General features: G+C 39.1%; 1 protein-coding gene across 2 annotated transcripts in view; it reads left to right on the top strand.

Annotated features, from left to right (window-relative positions):
• mgat5 (alpha-1,6-mannosylglycoprotein 6-beta-N-acetylglucosaminyltransferase) overlaps positions 1-15,001 on the top strand; it is a 63,009-nt gene that overhangs the window by 14,090 nt on the left and 33,918 nt on the right. For both annotated transcript variants that reach the window (XM_046840128.1, XM_046840129.1), the window contains exon 3: positions 9,045-9,215. In XM_046840128.1, the coding sequence (XP_046696084.1) occupies positions 9,045-9,215 (171 nt within the window). The remainder of the gene's footprint in view (positions 1-9,044; positions 9,216-15,001) is intronic.

Consider the following 15,001-nt stretch of genomic DNA (forward strand, 5'->3'; position numbering starts at 1 on the left):
CTCTGAACTTCCCAGCGCTTTCCTGACTTTTGCACTAAGAGCATTTTAGCCCAAGAACAATCGAATTAAAGTCTCTTTTATTACACTGAATTCCCTTTCAGCCTGAAGTTAATCTCACCCGGATTAGTTGATTATTAACGTCTTACGAATGCCGTGACTGATCTCTTTTGTGTGTGTGTGTGGGGTGAGGAGATTTATTTAGGTGCTTTTTCTTTCTTTCTTTTTTTATGCGAGTGTAAAACTGTTCGTTTTTATTTTTTCCTTTCTAAACCTTAAAATTCTCCCATTAGGGGGCGCCACAGCGGATCATCCGTCTCTATACCCCCCTGTCCTCTACATCTGCTCTCCACATCCATGAACCTCCTCCTTCGCCTCTTTTCCTCTTTCCTGGTGGCTCCATCCTCAGCATTCTCCTACTGATATACCCCATGTACCTCCCTCACCTTGTCTCCAAAACGTCCTACATGCGCTGTCCCTCTAATAAACTTGTTTCTAATCCTGTCCATTGTCATCACTCCTAACGAAAACCTCAACATTTTTAGCTCTGCTACCTCCACCTCCTGTCTTTTACTTAATGCCACTGTCTCCAATCCATACAACATCGCAGGTCTCACCACAGTCCTATAAACTTTCCCTTTCATTCTTGCAGATACTCTTCCATCACAAATCACTCCTGCTGTCACTCTTTTCCACCCACCCTGCCTGCACTCTTTTCTCTATTTCTCTAACACACACTCCATTACTTTGCACTGTTGACCCCAGGTACCTAAACTCCTCCACCTTCTCCACCTCTTCTCCCTGCAACCGCACCACTCCACTGCCCTCCCTCTCATTCACACACATGTAATTCAAGAAACTAGATAAAGGACAAAAAACACACATTGGACAGTGGATGACTGGAAGAAGTTTCAGTGGACAGCTGAGTTCAAATTCGAGATTCCTGCCTCTGAAAGAAGAACTTATGTTAGATGAGGAACAGAAGGGATGATGTTAGCAGACTGCCTTCAACCACACAGTCAAACATGGTGGAGGAAGCTTAATAGATTGGGGTTGTTTTAGAGCAGGGAAAGTTGGAGACTTTTTCTGGAAAGTGAAAGGAATCCTGAACCAACATGGCTACCATTCCATACTTTACCATTACACCATGAAATTTCCATGTTGACTGCAGCTCATTGGAAGCCTCCTCATGATAGAACAAAACAATGAGCTGAAGCGTACATCAGTGGAATGGCCTGCCCAGTCACTGCACCTAAATCCTATTGGATCAGTGGGTTCAGAATGAAATCTCCAACAGCGAACTGCCTGGATGTTAAAGTGTGTGTGAAGCTGGTGTTCATACTAAAAGAGGATTTTTACAATGAAAGGAAAGTGTAATGTTCTATATTTGTTTGGTCAAAGTGTCTTTCTAGCATTAAGTGAACTAGTTTTACTCAAGTAAAAGGGTACAAGGAGCACTATTACTCAAATAATATTTTATCTACTGTAGCTCTACTTTTTCTCGAGTAAATGGTTGGTGTACGAAACCACCACTGCTCCACTGCTTTTGAAACACAATTTCACAAAATCCTCTTGTTTTGCTCGTTTTATTTTCAGCGCATTCTGAAGACATTTAAGAAGCTTTTTATTGTCAATTGTCAATCTCATTAGAGCTTTTTTTTTATTATTGTATTTCTTTTTTTTGATGTTCGACGGCAAGGGAGATCCGAATCGGTTCTATGCGACAGGATAAAAGCTATTCACCTCCCAAACACACACCCACACCCACCCACCCAAACCCCCCCAACCATCATCACCCAGCTACTTAAATCCAGGATTTCGAAGTTGTCAGCGTCCCAATTCAAACACAGGCCAAACCTTTGGCAATCAGGAATCTGGCACATGTTGAATGTGACTGATAATTTGTTTAGTTTGGGTTCTTTCCCTTCCATAATTAATCCAAATCTATTCACTCGAAAGATAATCTCATTATGGTGATGCGATTATTGCGGGTTTTTGGAATGCTGAGAAAGGTCTTGGGTTGTTTAAAGTTCATTGACCCAGGGTAAACTCTGAAGGCTGTTTTTTCATTTAAAAGCCCCTAACTTTCCACCTCGGCCTCACCTTCGCAGCGCAACCTGTGTTATATTCCATCCTGGCCCTGATTTAGAGCAGGTACTTGCCAGCGTTGAGCGTGTGAAAAGCAAACAGACCTTTTGTTCAACTGTTCGGCTTCTGCCATTTTCTCAATGTCGCGTTTGTGTGACGGCAAGACTTCGCTACAGACCACAATTCTGTCATCAGTGTCCGTTCCAAGTTCAATCCGGGACGGCCTATGAGTAGTTCAGAACTTCTGTAGTACAGAACCTTCTGTAAAGCTTTGGAAGAGTTACTGGTACTAGCTTAAAGTTGGCCTTGTTTCTATAATAGGAAGGTGAGGCGTAATTATTTCCCATACAGGTTTTACCTGAGTTTGCCAGTAATTACGATTTTAATTTTTGAATAATCTTTACATCATTGGGAAGATGTTTCAGGGAAGATATTTCATCCATAATTACTTATAATATAGAAGTCAGTAAACAAACAAAAATCGCTGGCATTGCTGACTGCAAAAAAAAAAAAGAAAAGAAAAAGTAAAATGCCAACTATACATCTCTTCGAAATGTAACAATTACATTTGTTTATTTTGACTATACAGTGCTATTATTTAAACCTTGTCTTAAAAAAAAAAATACAGAACAAACTCGGTGTTTGTCAACATTATCACCGTGATCTTGACCAATCAGTATTGGAAATTTACCAGCCTTGTAGTAGAAATAATCGTCTGGTCTCTGGGGCAGTCGTATTTTGAGAGGCTTTTTGAAGTAAATACAGCATATTAGTAAAAATAAACGAATGGGTTTTTGTTCTCAACTGACTTTGAGACTGGCTTGAAACGTTTCCACATGAAACCACGTGATTGCTTGATAGTCTGCATTTTTTTAGGGTACAAAGTACAGTAATCCCCGGACGGCACCCCAAAAATGCTATTTTATGTTTACAGTACTGTTTTTGTACATTTTTTGGTCTGTCATGCTCCCCGCGAGAGACCGGGAAAATCAGCCAAACAAATTAGTTATGTGCAAATGCAATTCCACGATGAACCAGAGGGGCGCCAGATTCGAACCGCAGTAAATGAGTATTACTGTATATGTATTTACCCCCAACCCGAATGCGAAGAAATGGTCTGTCGTAGTTTTTGTAGTTGCTTGGGTGAAAATGTAATGCCGCAGTCCTGATGCGTTTTTCTTTTCTTTTTTTTCTTTTATTTATTTATTCATTTTTTTGCAATCGAGCTCCACAACACCTTGACTACATTCAGGGCCCTAGCGTTGAGAAATCACATTTGGGTCTCCTAGTTCAAGTGAAAATTTCCTGCCACCACATTTGAAAGACGTCCTACACAATTGTGCACAGAAATTTCGTGGAAAGAGCCATGTATGGCTGGAGAAGTCAGATGTCTCAGTGCTTTTGTCCATATAATGTACCTTCATCACCAAACATGGGCATTTGGAAAATTCGCTCACTGTCTTTGTCCAAACCAAGACAATGTGTCTGGGCCTGCTCTTGATACTGTATGTGCTGTCAGGAAGGGAAGTTGTTTGGTTAATTTATCAGTGTAAGGAGATCTCTGACTGATGGTTATCTCGTGTCTGGGGAACTCGCCTCCTCTTCCTCACAGTTAAAACCAGTTAAACTTGAGACTTCCTGTGGTGGTGTTAGGGTAGGTTGGGGTGTGTGGGGGGGGGGGCATGAGAAGTTGTTCCACTCGATTTCGAGGAGATTTCACTTAAGGTCACCCACTCCAACCCATTTAAACCATGTTTTCATAGAGCTGGCTTTGTGCATTGTCATGCTGGAACAGGTTTTGCTTTCCTAGTTTAAGTGAAAGATTTATTTCACGATATATATCGCATCTACAGACATCCTGTACACTTTTGTGCCTCCAACTTTGTGGTAACAGTTTTAGAAAGGACCGAGGAAATGTCCTAACACTGGAACCGATAAAAGTTTGTTTAATGTCACGCGAAAGCACCCCGGTGCGGGTGAGCGAAACTGCAGCGAATCCTCGGTTTCCAGAAAGAAAAAACAAGTATGGAGAGACTTGAGTGATGTTGAGGAGTTGTTTCTCCTGCTAAGCAAAGTGAGCCGAGAAAGCTTATTCGACTGCAAAGCCAAGGATCAATTTCGTGGAGGACTAAAGAGAGGCAGAGAGAGAGCGAGAAAGTGAGATGGCGGTGGTGGTTGGTTTGGGGGGGGCGGTGTATGGGAAGAAAGATCGTATAGATTGCTGAGAGGTCAGTAATCCCAGATGAGCTCCTTCATTCTGAACCTTTTCGAATGTCGGCACACAGAAGTAGAAGTGCTCCTATATTACCTGAGTTTCAGCTCAGTGTAACCTCTGAGGGGGAAAAACCTATTTGCTGTAATTTGTCCGATTTTCTTTGCGAATGCATACATGGTATGGTAATTCTTTTCCTCTTTCCCACAGTGCCTTCAGATTTATTTGGAGTTGTTCGAGTTGCTCAAAGTGTCGAACGGATACTGTAACATGATCACACAGCCTCAAATCGTTGTAAGTGCCTCAATTGGAAAATGGACTGATACAGGTCTGAATGTAGGATTGAGCAACGGTTAAACAAATCATAAATGCATTATTCCTAGAGTTACTAGACCCAGGTTTTTGTTGCTTGAAATGCTCATTGTTGACAAAAGATGGTAGCTGAAATGATGTTAGCTAGTTCTTAATTGCCAGTCAGGAATTGAACTCTGGCCCATAGTTGATGAGTAACCTAAGGTTGCGTATAACTGGTCTCATGTATTAGAGTTTGGGATTAGTTTTTGTGTGCGTTTGGGTTGTGTTTTATGTTAAAATATGTTTAATTGGGGGTTAAGTTTTTTAATCATATTTGAATTGTTGCGTTTGACTAAGGTTGAGTCGTCGATTGAGTTGTGGTTGAGTTGAGTAGGATGTATTTAAGTTGTGGTTGAGTTGAGCAGGATGTGGTTGAGTTTAGTGAGGTTTAATTGAGTTGTGGTTGAGTTGAGCAGGATGTGGTTAAGATGTGGTTGAGTTTAGTGAGGTTTATTTGAGTTGTGGTTGAGTGAATTTAAATTGAGTTGAGTTGTGGTTGAGTTGAGTTGAGCAGGATGTAGTTAAATTGTGGTTGAGTTTAGTGAAGTTTAATTGAGTTGTGGTTGAGTGAATTGTAATTGAGTTAAGTTGTGGTTAAGGTTGAGTAAATTTGTGGTGGTTGAGTTGTTGATTTAAGGCTAGATTTGTGGTTGAGAGTGATGAGTTGTGGTTGATTTTAAGTAAGTTGTGGTTTAATGAGTTAAGAATGAGTTAAGTGGTGTATAATTTAGTTGTGGTCTTGCTGTGGTTCAGTTGAATGAATTGTGGTCGAGGTTGAGTTGTAATAGAGTTGCGTTTGGGGTTGAGTTTAGGTGACTTGTAGTTGAGTTGATTTATGGTGGTCCGGTTGTAGTTTATTTTAGGTGAGATGTGGTGGTTGAGTTGTGGTTGGTTGAAGTAGTTTAAGCAGTTTAAGTACATAAACTACAAATGCAGTTGTATGCAAACTATGAGGATATACTGTAGGGAGATCATATGCAGTTAATGCAGCTTATGAGTAGTTTTTCAGATTGTTTTCAGATTTAAAGGTAAATGATATATCTTGTTGTTGTCAAGGCACAGACCCCACAGACAAGGGCCTTCTTTCAAGGACACAGAGTTTGTACCTTTGGTCAATCTCTCTTGGAAATGATAATCCTGGAAATGATAATATAGCATCTTTGTAAACATCCTAGAAAGTATATGCTTAGACTTAAACGGCCACTAACTTGTGAAGACACCATGTGAACTTCGGGGCATACTAAAGGTAGAAAATATGTAGCATTTGTAGAAAGGTGAACTAATGAGATGGACAGATGGATCCCTGATGGGTTTTATTGCAAGGGATTTTGTGCTAATGATGTGGGACGATGCACTCAGCAACCTATGGCATGGTAACATGGATTGTCTAGTGTGTAGAAAATCCCACTGGCTTTAAGTAGTTGTGAAGGATGGAAGTGTGATCACACAATGAAATGAAATTGCTCTCTGCAGCGTTTTACAGATTTCTCACTAGCGCACGATACGCCGAAGAGCAAAAGTTTTGGGACACCCGACTTTTCCATAAGCGCTCGATCTGTTTCCATGAAGTTGGGGTACACAATTGTGGATGATGTCTTTGGATGCAGTAGCATGGAATTTTCCCTTCACTTGAACTAGGAGACCCAAACCTGTTCCGGCCCGGCAATGCCCCTGTGCACAAAGCCAGCTCCATGAAAATATTGTAACGTGAACTGAAGTGGAAGATGTTGAATGGCTTTCTCGCGCTACACCTGCACCTGAATTTATTAATATTTTTGTGGATGCATGAGCACAAATCTCCACAATCACACTCCAAAATCTAGTGGAGCCTCCTCCCAGAAGAGTGGAGGTTGAGTTTGTGTCTAATTAGTGTTGAGTAGAGTTTGGATATAATTCTAGTGAGATTAACACGCCTTTGAGTTCAATCTGAGTTGGATGTGTGTTTTGAATTGTATGACTTTGTGGTTGCATTTGAGCCGAATTTGAGTTTGTGGTTACATTTTAGTTGTAACCCATGCATTGTCATTGTATTTATTTATTTTTTATTTAAAATTAACTACTGTAATGAACTATGCAATTCGACTGGCAAGGAGCCATGTAAGAGTTTAATATCGTTTAATAATCGTGTCGAAACGATTTCTTGAGTAACTCGAATACAAAAAAAAAAATCACAGAGGCAAATTATTTGCCTCGATGCTTTGTTTCGTCCATTTAACTACACACCGCGCATTGTGCTTCCCCACGGACCATTATTACTGATGCTCCACCCGCTAAACCCCTAGAGCGCTCTGTGCAGGTAGCAAGTTTTTTTTTACATTTTTCTCCAGAGTTGAAGGTGCGTCAGTAATAATGGTCCGTGGGAAACGCAGTACCTCGTGTGTAGTTAAATGGACTAAACAATAATTCACCTCGAAGCTTTTTTTGTATTCGAATTACTTGAGGAATCGTTGCAGCCCCACATTGCGTTGTACAGACGCACAGCAGCGAAAAGCAGTTTAGCGTCTACCGGAAGTGCAAATAGTAGAATTTCACGAAGCATTCACCCAAACACTGGGAAACCAGACACATCATATGTGATTGTTTTGTGTATTTGTGCATTCGTTCTGGGGAAAAAAAAAATGTATTGTAAATAAATTACGAACTCTTGCTCGATCTTCAGGAAAGGAAAGAATTAGTTTCACTGCTGTAGCATGTTCTCTGCCTCCATACCAATAATGCTTCTGTTCAATATCTTTCCACGGGTGTACCGCAGAGGATGTAATAATTCCCTGAAGGAAACCGAGACAAAAGCAGAAAGTTTTGACGCCCCTGAAGTCATTACAGGTTTGTTAGACGAACGAGCAGACTGCCGTGCCCTTTCTGAAAGCTAATGCTGTCTTAACTGTTAGCGTCTGTGTACTTGACCTTGAAGCTCAGGCTCCTGGTGCAGTGAGCGAGCAGGAGAGGGGGATGATGAGGTTGGAAAATCCTCTCTTTCTGTTTTTCGTTTGTTTTGCCTCCTCTCTTTCACTCTCTGCATCTCCATCTTTGCTTTCTTTTCGTTTCGCTGCTAGAAAAACTCATCTGACACACACACACGCATGCATACATATGATTCTGTCTAACCTTTGAGCAAGTGATTGAGCGCCTCCCCCTCTCGTTTTTTCTCTATTTCTTTTTTCTCTCTGTCTCTCTCATTGTCTATTTCTCTATATATGTATTCATGTCTCTGTGTATCTTCCTGTCTCTCAGTCAATGTCTGTTCCTGTCTGGTTCTGTTGTTTTGTCTGTCTGGTCCTTATTAGGTCTCTCTTTGTCCCTGTCTGTCTACCTCTTTATCTCTTACTTGTGCTGTCTCACTGTCTGGCCCTTAATTAGTCTCTGTCTGTCTGTCTGTCTCTCTCTCTCATTGAGCTGCCTGTCTTCCTACGTAGACACTGTCTGTCTGTCTGTCTGTCTGTATCCATCTATATATTTGTCTGTCTGTCTCACTTAACATGTCTGTCTGTCTATCCATCTATCTATCTCTGTGTGTGTCTATCTATCTGTATGCCTGTCTGCCTGCATGTCTCTGTCTGTCTCTCTCTCTGTCCCTTTATTTCTTATTTTGTTTTGTCTTTCTTCCTTCTGTCTGTCTGTCTGTCTGTCTCTCTCTCTCTCTCTTTCCACTTTTTTCTTATTATGATGAGCTGAAAGATGGCTGACGTATTGATTGCTCTTCTTCCAGCTCATATCAGGGCTTGATTGAGGATCAGTCTGAAGAATTGAGTATGGGGCCCAGAGAGTGTGTGTGTGTGTGTGTGTGTGTGTGTGTGTGTGTGTGTGTGTGTGTGTGTGTGTGTGTGTGTGTGTCATTGTTTGCTTTAGTGCTTATCCACATGCCAGTGTGGTGTAGAATGATGCTGTAAATCTTTCTTTTGCTGTGGATCTTGTGTGTATTTTGTTTTTTTTGGAGCGATCTGGGCCGTGACTGAGGACATGTACTGAGATCTTTTTAGTGCAGGAGCTGAGCTGAGCTGTGTAGGTGCTGTTCCTGTGGATTAGACTTTACCAAATAGTCCTGATAGTCTTTCATTCTCTTTTTTTTTTTTTTTTTTCTTTAAAGATATAAATGAGAAAAGCACAAGCCAGTCAGTCCTGAAGACTTTTCTGCAGGGGGAAAACCTGCGAAGTGTCGACATATGCAAAAGCCAATTATATGCTTTGTATTCACGTATATATGTCTATTATTAGGATTTGCGCACGTGACTTGTCCACCATACCAAGTTTTGATCAGTGACGATGATATAGAATCGATAGTAACGGTTGTCATGGTAACGGATTCTACCATGGCGTTCTGTTCATCTTCACAGACCCAATTTGTTTTCGTTTATTGATATTTCTCACCTGGGCTTCTTTCTTTCAAATACTGTAGATTTGAAGAAAACATTGGCTGTGCTGCTGGACAACATCATGCTCAGGCTGTCCAAGCTCGAGTCCAAAGTGGACACCATCATCATCGTCAACGGCTCGGCCTCCAACCTGACCAACGGCACGGCGGCGCCCGCTCCTAGCACCGCCAATGGGGACAAGGTCAACGTGGCAGGTATTGTGGTGGATTTTGTTATACTGTATATACAGCAGTGGGTAAAACGTCTTGTGTAAATAAATGCTGTATAAAAAATGATGCTTTCAGAACAGCATTTCTGCTTAGAAAAAACTCTAAGAAGTGAAAATGTATGTAATATTTTGCTTTCTTTACTTTTAATGGGTTGAAATAATGATATAGAAAGCTTAAGTGAAGTGCGTATTTAAAATGAGATAGTGAGTCAAAATAATGAGATATTGAGTTTGAGTTACTAATTAGATAGTAAATCAAAACAGTGATATTGCCGCAACCAACGAATAAAGTAGTGCTATCAAAATATAAGATATTGAGGTAAATAAAAAGTTAGTGAGTTGAACTAATTAGATAGTGAGGTTAATTAGTAGTTGAACTAATGAGACAGTGAGATGAACTATGAGAAATTTAGTTCAAATGATGGTCTGTTGAATTGATGAGATATTACGTTATGAGACAATAAGTGGAGCTAATGAGAGAGTAAATCGAAACAATGATATTGCCGAAATGAACAAATGAGTGCGAGTAAAACTGTGAGATATTAAGGTAAAATGATGACAGTAAATTATACGAATGAGAAAGTAAGTCACAATAATAGCGAGTTGAACTATGAGAAATTAAGTTACAATAATAATAGTAAGTTGCACTAATGAGTGAGATGAACTATAAGAAATGAAGTTAAAATAATAGTTAGTTGAACTATGAGATATTGGGTTTAAATGGGAGTAATTTGAGCTAATTAGATATTGAATTGAACTATGAGATATTAAGTTACAATAATAGTAGTGAGTTAAACTATGAGATATTAAGTTGCAATCATAGCAAGTTAAACTAATGAGAAAGTGAGTTGAACTATGAGATATTAAGTTACAATAATAGTAAGTTGAACTATGAGACATTATGTTAAAATAATGGTAGTAAGTTGAACTACTGTAATTTCCGGACTATAAAGTGCACCCTTGTATAAGCCGCACCGACTGAATTTATTTTTTTTAACATAAATAAGCCGCACATTGTGTATAAGCCGCAGGTCTACACTGAAACTAATGAACTTTACACAGGCTTTACAGAAAGACAGTGTCTGTTACATGGTGTAACGGGTGAAATATGTTGTGGCTCCTTAAGAAGAGCGGCATTTTGGGAACAGCAAGTCACTGCATTCTTCCGGTATTACTGCGTGTGTCTGTGCGTGGAGACTGAGGATTATGTGCTCATTATTTTCTGATGCTCATTTCTAAGTTTCTTTAACTAACCCGTAACACTGTTGCCAAGAAAAATAAAAAAGCACGAGTTTTGGAAACCTGTCTGTGCTTATATGATTGTATTTGCAACTGGAGTTAGCGAGCTCTCCCTTCACCCAGACTCAACGCGTTACAACGGCTTGTATCTAAACAGTAGCCGACCAAGAAAGTCAACTATTACTCTCGGGAGTTTATCTTTTGGCATCGTTGTGCGTTTAAAAATCAACACCGGTGGTAGTTTTTCTCCCGAAGCCGTGCAGTTCAGAACACAGGTGAGGTGCGTTTTTTCGTTTCCGTTCGGAAATTTAATTGGTCTAATGTGATGGGGCTCAGTTTTTTGGCTTGAAGTTTGTGAAACCAGGAAAAATCCATAAATTAGCCGCTTCGTTGTTTAAGCCGTGGGGTTCAAAACGTGGGAAAAAAGTAGCGGTTTATAGTCCGAAAAATACGGTATATGTAATTAGATTAAGTTACAACAATAAAAGTGAGTTGAACTATGAGATATTAGGTTACAATAATAGTAAGTTGTACTAATTAGATATTGAATTGAACTATGAGATATTAAGTTGAAAAAATGATAGTGAATTGAACTGAGATATTAAGTTTCAATAATAGTAAGTTAAACTAATAAGAGAGTGAGTTGAACTATGAGACATTAAGTTGAAATAATGTAAAGTTAAACCACATGTAATAAGATTAAGTTACAATAATGATAGTGAGTTGAACAATATCAAGTTACAATAATGGTAGGAAGTTGAACTAATGAGACTAAGTTGAACTACATGTAATTAGAATAAGTTGCAATAATAGTAGTAAGTTGAAATAATGAGATATTAGGTTTAATTAACGATAGTGAGTTGAACTATGAGATATTAATTCACAGTAATGGTAGTAAATTGAACTAATGAGAAAATAATAATAATCCAAACTAAATCAAGTTAAAATAATAATAGTAAGTTGAACTAATGAGTTATTATGTTAAAATAATGATATTAAGTTACAATAATGGTAAGTTGAACTATAAGAAATTAGTTAAAATAAGCTTTGTTGAGCTTTCAAGCTTTAGTTTTTACCTTTTTCCTCTTATTGTTGCATCTTTTATCATCCTAATGCTTTTCGGAAGGAAATCCAGCCACGATATGGAGCTGGGAACTCAGCTGTTTATCTAGAACTTATATGTAGTTGTCATTTGCTTGCTTTTATGGTATATTTATTTTTATATTTCTACCAGATTTGCCACATAGAAAATCGGTATTTGTGGATTACGTTTGGTGTTATGATGTCACAATGCTGCACACCACACCGACCAATCAGCATCGGCGCAGGTTTTACTCGTTCATAGTTTTTCTCTGTCCATTTCTTCGTATTTCTTCTTCCTTTTTTTTTTTTTTTATTTCTTTTGTCTGTATTCTAGGTTTCACTTCCTTTATTTTCCCCCTCATAATTTGCCTTTTACGGCACAGAGGATTTACTCGGGCGGATTATAAGATACAGACTGAACGCGCCTCGGATTCCACTCAAGTAGCCTTCAAGCTTAAGATGCAGACTCGTATCGATTTGTTGGAAGCTTCAACCACTTCCTTGTTTTATCTCTCTTCTCTTTCTCTCTTCCACAGTCTCTCTCTCTCTCACTCTTTCAGTCTATCTTGGTCTCGCGCCCATTTCCAAACCGCTCGATTATTCATGCTACTATCATATAACATTATCATCATCTTCGGGTAGCAAAGTGAGTTTTGTCCTGGTCACATGACCTCTGACTTGCACATGGTCCATAAAAAAAGAAAAAAACATAATCCTGGTGAAAACGGAGAAGGAAATTTGAATTAAAAAATGTATATTTCTTTATAAAAAAAATATATAATATAATATATATATATATATATATATATATATGTATATATATATATATATATATATATATATATATATATATATATATATATATATATACACTTAGTTTGTCAAGTCAAACTGGTTAAAACATATCCAGCATGCGTCCTTCATTTCTATTCCTTTATCTCATCCGTTCTAACTCTCTCTCTCTGTCCGTTATCATCATCTGCCGGCGCGAGGCGGCACGCCCTGATCTGCGTCAGCGGTTTTTTTTTCTTCTCTGTGAGAGGTCATAGACATTGGTGCCGCCACGGCCTCTGACCCTGGAAGCCACTTTTAGAGCTCAGATGGCAAAAAAGGAAGAGGAAGTAGGCGTGAAAAAAGAAGCCAGGGAGTGCACATGCTCAACGAGGAACTATGGCGATGGAATTTGGACTGTAAATAATAATTACCCTGTACAAAGTACAATGAATAAACATTCGGTTCCCTTTTGAGTTCTCACAAGGTTTCTTCCTCATGCCATCTCGGGGAGTTTTTCCTTGACAGTCGCCAACGGCTGTATAAATTCCAACTTTATAACCTCTCTGTAAAGCAGCATTTGGAGATGTAATGTTAAAGCGCTACACATAAAGTCCACCGAGTTCTGAATAGAAACCTTTTAGTTCCTGTGGTGATAAATGAGAAGAGTTTCCACAGTTTAATATCAAAGTTCAGTAGTTCTGCATTAGTTGTGCTGGTCGTTCGCTTCCGTGTAGTCTGCGGTCTGTTCAACAGGGCATCCTTTTGTTCCTTAAAAGAATTGGCTGTTTGTTGGGCAAACCGACATGCTCATGACACGTATATATATTTATATCTCCTCCTGAGACCTCGCCATTTGTGTTTGGATATTGTAATGTCACTGTATTAAATCCTGAGAACATTTGGCCTGTATGGCCTTATATAAAGACATCACGTGAGGCGATGGAGTGTGTGTGTGTGTGTGTGTGTGTGTGTGTGTGTATATATATATATATATATATATATATATATATATATATATATATATATATATATATATATATATATATATATATATATATACTCCATCGAAAAATGGTTTTAATCACTAAATATTTCTTTTCACTGATACGTCAAGTCTCAAACCGAGCACCAAATTCCACCCACATCCGGCATTTGAAACCATCCGTGTGGAAACATGGCGAAAAGTTCCGTGTGGCGTCTTGATGATTTATGATCATCGATCAGATACAAATGTGTGATTAGGTTGTGATTAAATAGTGTAACCGATTGACAGCCCTAATGTGTGAGTGTGTGTGTGTGTGTGTGTGTGTGTGTGTGTATATATATATATATATATATATATATATATATATATATATATATATATATAAAATACACACACAATTCTACAGTACATTCCAATCATCACACACACATTCCATATCAGTGCTATTTTCTTTTTTTTTCCTCTCTCAGTATATGGCGCATGTACCTATGACAGTGTGTGTGCGTCCTGGTGTTTATTTTCTGGAAACTTGTATTTGCATGGGTCAAATCAGACAGAGGTTTCTAGTTTGTGTGTGTATATATGAAAATAGAAGGTGTGTATAAATGTGTTAAAGGTTGAGAGTTCTGTGTGTTTGTGCTCTGCAATTGTGTGTGTGTGTCTTTCATTAATTACCCTGCAGTTGAGGTGGACTCACATGACTGTGACCAAGTGGCTTTGATGGCCTCCTACGGTTGAAGGAAAGGCGTGCATTGTTATTAAGCGTGTGTGTGTTTGTGTGTTTGTTTAGGAACATGTTTGATTACAGGCTTAGCTGAGCTTGTGTGGGATCATGCAAAATGCATCTGTGTGTATATGTGTGTGGCCTCGATTTAAATTTGGGTTATGCTTAGTGGATTGTGGGATTGTTTTCATGTTTCACACACACACACACACACACACACACACACACACACACACACACACACACACACACACAGGAAATTCGACTCTGAAATACTTTTCTTACACACACACATGTATCTCACTAGCATATTGTTTCTGTGTGTGAAGCACTAACTGATATGTAGCACATATATTTTAAACTTCACCATCTGTTCACCAGAATGGGAATGCGATGCGAATGTAACGCCGATATATCGTCCAGCCCTCAATTGAAAAAAAATTTAATGTTTAAGTCGTGCAGCTGCAGATTATTGTAACAAAAAAATAAAAACAGGATTAGAATTTTTGTTTCCCAAAGGTTTTGGGACACCCAACTTTTCCAGCCATGTGTGGTTCTTTACCGAATTGTTACCACAAAGTTTGAGTTTGAGGTACACAATTGGTTTGAATGTCTTTTGGATGCAGGACCCTTCAGTTGAACTACAGTATGAGACCCGACCTGCTATAGAGCTCTGACCTCACCCTGATTGCGCATGATGGATTGGAGCGCTGACACCACCCCAGGCCTCCTCACCTACATCAGTACACGACTTAACTAATGCATTATTTGTAGCTGAATGAGTACAAACCTCCACAAAATGTAGTGGAACATCTTCCCAGAAAGAAAGAGAGCTGCCGGTTCTTATAGCAGCAAGCGGGGACTAAAGGTGGTATGGGATGTTTTAAAAAAAAATGGTCACCGTCCATATTGTGTACATTTCACTGCTTGATTTCTTGCTTTGACAGATTTCAGGTTTGCACAAGAG

Source organism: Silurus meridionalis, chromosome 26 (assembly GCF_014805685.1).
Source record: "Silurus meridionalis isolate SWU-2019-XX chromosome 26, ASM1480568v1, whole genome shotgun sequence".
NCBI lineage: Eukaryota > Metazoa > Chordata > Actinopteri > Siluriformes > Siluridae > Silurus > Silurus meridionalis.